The sequence below is a fragment of the Gymnodraco acuticeps genome, unplaced genomic scaffold (assembly GCF_902827175.1).
Source record: "Gymnodraco acuticeps unplaced genomic scaffold, fGymAcu1.1, whole genome shotgun sequence".
Classification (NCBI taxonomy): Eukaryota; Metazoa; Chordata; class Actinopteri; order Perciformes; family Bathydraconidae; genus Gymnodraco; species Gymnodraco acuticeps.
Genome location: NW_022989982.1, coordinates 2,790,845 through 2,796,546, shown reverse-complemented (window position 1 = coordinate 2,796,546; position 5,702 = coordinate 2,790,845). Strand labels below are relative to the sequence as shown.

The following is a 5,702-nucleotide window of genomic DNA, read 5'->3' as shown; positions in this document are numbered from 1 at the left end:
AGTGCTTTTTATTTTGTTTTGTTTTTTGTTTTTCATTTTATTGCTCGAAGTCGAGTCGAAAGAGATGAGTTTTCAGTCTGCGCCGGAAGATGTGTAAGCTTTCTGCTGTCCTGATTTCAATGGGGAGCACATTCCACCATTTTGGAGCCAGGATAGCAAACCCACGTGTTTTTGCTGATGGGAACTTGGGTCCCCTTCGCAGCGATGGTGCAGCGAGCTGTTTGGCTGATGCAGAGCGGAGTGCACGTGCTGGGGTGTACGGTTTAACCACCAATCAAAGAAATACTTAAATCATCCAGTCATAAAAGTATACATAAATCGAGTTCAAAGTAAGATCAATACATTGCTGTCATGCTAACCTGCTTTTTGCAGCTGGTCCTAACTAATTATTTGAGATAATAAACCTCTTTTTAAAACAGAAATGTGCCTGTATATTCTTAATACAAATATTATTGATGCTCAAACCATCCACTTGTGCCTTACCATATTGTCATGTACTGTTGTCTTCTGTCTTCCCCTTACTTGCTAAGACTGCTGTTACAATCCCATACCTAAAGATGGAACATGTCATTTACACAATTTGAACAAATCAAAACAAATACAGTATAATAATGTTGTATATTATATAATACACATAAAATATAAAACAAATATACTATATAGTTAAAGAGAGTTTAAGCTTACTCTTAAGCTGGATAGTTTATTCCATCAGCTGCCTTTCACAAGAGGTATAAATGTGCTTTGGTAGGGATGATGCTTATCGTCCCATCAATATGACGCATCTGTCTGTGTATTGAAGTGGTTGAATAAACTGAAATAACCCAACTGTGGCATGGCTGATGTTCATTGCCCTGTTAATAATAATAATAATAATAATACATGGGACTTTTATAGCGCTTTTCATGAAACTCAAAGACGCTTTGACAGAGAGTTAATAAAAATAAAGACAAGAGAAAACAAAAAAAACAAAAAACAAATAGATAACAAAGAAATACAAAAAGAGATAAACAAAACAGAAAATAGGGGGGAGGGGGGTGGTCAGTGGTTGAATGCAGTGTTGAACAGGTGGGTTTTGAGTGATGTTTTGAATGCTGTGAGGGAGGAAGAATCTCTGATGGATTGGGGTAGTGAGTTCCAGAGGGTGGGTGCAGCAACGGAGAAGGCTCTGTCACCCCAGGACTTGAGGTTGGTCCGGGTGGGGAGGGACAGGTGTTAATGTGTTTACGGATTCGGGTGTGAGTGAGTAGACGGACGGCGGAGTTCTGGATATATTGAAGTTTTTTGAGGTTAAGTTTATCTTTGCGTCTCAGTTTTGGTTGTACCGGTGTTCCTTGTGTTCTCTCCTCGTATTACGATTTGGTCCTCCGGCAGAAGCAGATAGCGTTGAAGAAGCGGCAGTGGCATGTGGCATTGGTGTCACAGCAGCCGGACAGCGGCAAACAGCTTTGTTTAACCTGAGAGCACTTGTCCTTCATAAGTTTGCGTGGCACTTTTTTGGATGTTTTATTTGGACGAACAGGGACCACTTTGGGCTTCTAGAAAGTGAAGAGAACAGAAGTCAATTGGGAGCATAACAATGACAGTATTATTGCTACGTTCTACTTTTGACTGGAACATAAATCACACAGCTCTTACCGGCACTTGAACCCTTTGCCGTTCATAATGTCCCCTCCTCGCAAAGAGTGGTCTCTGTCGGCCTTGGTTTGGAGGCACTGTTGAAACAAAATCAAGACTGTGTATAAAAAATACTGCTGCAGAATATAATATAATATAATAGAGATTGCTCCGTGTCCAATCTCAAGTCACGATTATTCCCAGTTTTTGCTTCTCTTGGATTACCATTACTGTTCATTCAAAGCCACAGAGCTAAGCATCAGGTGGTTGATTCCCAATTATTATTATAAGAGTACAAAATGTATCAAAGGCTCTCATCGTGCAGAATGGACATTGTCATATCCTGTTATTTTTAATGCAAGTATATTGGAAGAATGTTGATGTTGTAGCTGGTTGAGATGGTGCACACGCTAACTACGTATTGGATTATCTGTCTTATTACTTGTAATGCATATTCTTTTCTAAAAGTATCAAAATGATATGTGCACCTGCTCACTTTTAAGGCACAGAAGCATCGTTTTATTCCCTGTAACATCCTCATAATATATTGGAAACATCTCCTGATCATGGGATGAGAAACCAGTTATGTTGAGATCATAAAATAAATATTCTGTAATCATAAAATTGATTGCAATGAAGGCATCTCCAGCTTTCTGACACATCCTCCCCTCCCCATCAGAGGTCCTGAAATCCAGCTGCATCTCATCTCCTAATGTCTCAGGGAACATACTTTAGGCCTACAGTACTGTATAGCCCTATATAGTGTAAGATAAAGAGAAGTCTTGGCATGAGAGTTTACAAAAAAATCCCAGTTACTTTATTCATAACTCATGATTATGAGAGTGCATGAATGCCCTGGATTTTAAACACCAAATACATTCAAATTTGCACTTACAGAATCATTTATCACTTAAATAAATAAAAATGACTATTTCAGACACAGCAGCTGTTAAAACCTATGAGACTTATTTTTAAGAGGTTAAACCAAACACATCATCTCCGCAGTAACCACGCTGAGAGATAAAACATTTGGGGCCAATTCTACAAAGCTGTTGGAGGTACAAGGAGGCCTCATGGCCTGTTAAATTATTATTAATAATAAAATACTATAAATCCTAATGTACTGCATAACATTCATATGGATGAATACCAGTTAGTTCCCAAGAGCATTTGACCACTATGTTAACACAATAAAACCATATTTAAATGGTGTTCAGATACCTGGAAAGATGTAATGTATGTATTATTAGGCCCGCTAAGCTGTTTTCCTTGAAGATATTTGTGGAATATGTGGAGCCGAGGGCCTTTTGCCTCTTGCCTCCATATCATATTGTGCTAATCAATCATGGGAGCTGCCTCACATGTTAGGGTTTAAATTTTAACCCCTTTAAATAGAAATGATTTGGTGTTACTGTGTTTACTACCACTGTAAGCACATACTCCTGACTCCTGCAGTCAACTCTAAACTAAGATTACGCTGTCATAAATCTGCACGCCTATTAAACGGTCTCATTAAAAATATATACATAACATGACTTTTATATTCTAACTGTAAACATTTGATACTATTTAAACTAACAGCATGTGCCATATGTATTATTTTACAACGTTATTGAGAAGTATTTTGTCAGTATTAGCTTTATAACTATTCATATCTTAAACTGCACTGTAACTTTTTATTCATATATTTTTTTCTTTTAATGTTTATTTTATTATCTTTGCTTTTTAATAACTGTTTTTAAATGCCTTTTTCTGAATGTCTTTCATTTTTGTAAAGCACCTTGAATTGCCTTGTGTTGAAAGGTGCTATATAAATAAACTTGCCTTGCCTTACACAGAAATAGAAAACAGCTAAGTTATGGCAATTTCTATTTGCCAGCTCCTTTTAATTGACTCCAAGACATAATAGGCATTAATGTGCAATATCATGGATTAGATCATCAACATTCTTTATTAACCATGAATTTTTACTTTTCTTCAAATCTGATAGTGGCCATAAATCTATAGACCTATCCCAGAAAATCACCTATTTATATATTTTTAATTTATATGTACTGTTAAAGCATTTTATTGAATATAGTTTGGAGTTTCCACTTTTTTGGCACTATTCAAATTTGAATTATTTCCCCTAAGTATTGCACTTGCTGCATTCCCCTGGTATACATTACGTCTTATGTTATCCTAAATATCTAACCTCTTGGTCATGTAGTTATCACATCTGTCACTGTGTAAGATCGTGTAAGATCATAAAAAAGGAATTTAACCACCGACCTGCAATCTTACTCCAATTCAATCTCCACTATAAAGAGATTTATGCACGCAGGAATTCAAATTTTGGAGAGCCAATAAGATCAATTAAAATGTATTCCTACAGTTAAAAGGCTACATTTAAAAAACCAATATGGAATAGGGTAAAAAAATCAATCGGTTGAAATTGCGTTATCGATGCGTAGAGATATTATATTCCCTTGAAAACAATTCAGTAACTTTGTGAAATGTAATGCTAATGTTCAACTTTAAAACAACTTGTTCTATGTATACTTTGGCACATTACAGTTTATAATTAAATACAAGTCTATTTATCGCTTTTTTTGTGGAGTTCTTTTTATTCCTACGAGATGTCCTCGTTTTATTTGTGTTTAAATGTAAACTGAAGGATGGTCTTTCTTATTACCAAACAAATCGGACGCGGCTAGTCCATTTTGAATACATAGGCCTACTTGAAAAAAATATGTAGGCTAATCATTACCGAACATTATTACAGTTTCGTTCGTCTAAATTATACATTGTGTGCGTCAACAACAGGTAGCAGTGATTATTGATGCATTTAAAAAAAAAAAAAATAATCGATCTGAACCTATGAATAAAGAGCAGCCATGCACTTACCTGTGTTGGGGGTCTGCTGCCTCTGAGGGGCTGGGGCACTGCTCACTGTCACATTGCTGTGGGTAGTTTGGAGATCGCTGCTCTGGAATCCACCACTAGCAAAGGCCAACGGCAGAAAGGACAACCAAATGAACGTCATCTTCATCATGACTGTAACTAGCTGCCTCTCCTCCGATGCCACGATGGGTAGAAACCGCAGCGTGGAGATGGCACATCCAACTTATTTGGACGTCTTGTTTTTAGTCTCTGCTTCTCACTCCTCTCGGACTCTAATTTATTAGAGAGGAGGGTTTACACATGCACACAGCACACGCCCCCCTTTGTCTTCACGCCTCCCCGTATAATCAAATGTGACCTGCGGTTTTTTTATTGTTCTAGATTATACACGCAATAAAACTGATGCATTATTTTCTACATTTTAGTGCAGTTTCAGAAAGACTGACTTTAAGACAAGCAGGTTATTCAACATTTATGACTTCATATTAATTGTAAGACATCAATCAAAGCCTCAGGTAAAAATCAAATAAAAGTTTGGTTTGTATTTTCCTTAATTTTATTGGGTTATTGTTTAGTTGTTTCTCCAGTTGTGATGTCCTCTTAAAAATTCCACACAAATACCATCCACTTCTCTGCTGATAAAGCTAATCAGATTTCAAAGACATGCTTGGCTTGAACTTCAGCTTTACATTGCATGTAGCCGTGACGGTAATTGATGGAGCAAGGATTCTTAGCCACACTTAATAACATACAGGCCATTACTGCAGTGCTTCAGGGCGATCTCACTTTCTCCCTGTTGTTACGTTCCCTTCTAAATCTAGGGGTACAAAGGGAGGTAACAACACACAAAATAACCGGCCGAGAGAAAAAGGAGAGGAAACTGAATACTGATGCCACAAAGTGAGGTTTTAATTAATAAAAGAAGTAAAGAGGCTCACCAGCCAAATTGCAAAACAAACTGAGAACATCTTTCTTATAAAAGAAATCGACTAAAACAAAACAATACACTGGAGCACATCTCCTAAACACAGGTTACTAGCACATCTCATCACAGAGACAGAGACAGAGACACTACACATGCTGCACACATGCAGCACACATGCAGCCCAGAGGAGAAGGAGAGACCACTGCAGCCTTCCTCAGGTCCTTTATGATGATTATATTATATTATTATATTATATGTCTGATTGGGGATTGGGAGCACC

General features: G+C 37.3%; 1 protein-coding gene across 1 annotated transcript; it reads right to left on the bottom strand.

The window, feature by feature from the left end:
• Positions 1–518: 518 nt before the first annotated feature.
• On the bottom strand, positions 519–4,645 carry LOC117543618 (agouti-signaling protein-like). The gene is given in 4 exon segments (XM_034211990.1): positions 519–551; positions 1,323–1,535; positions 1,636–1,712; positions 4,501–4,645. Coding segments are annotated over 4 exon segments (468 nt in total).
• Positions 4,646–5,702: the final 1,057 nt, after the last annotated feature.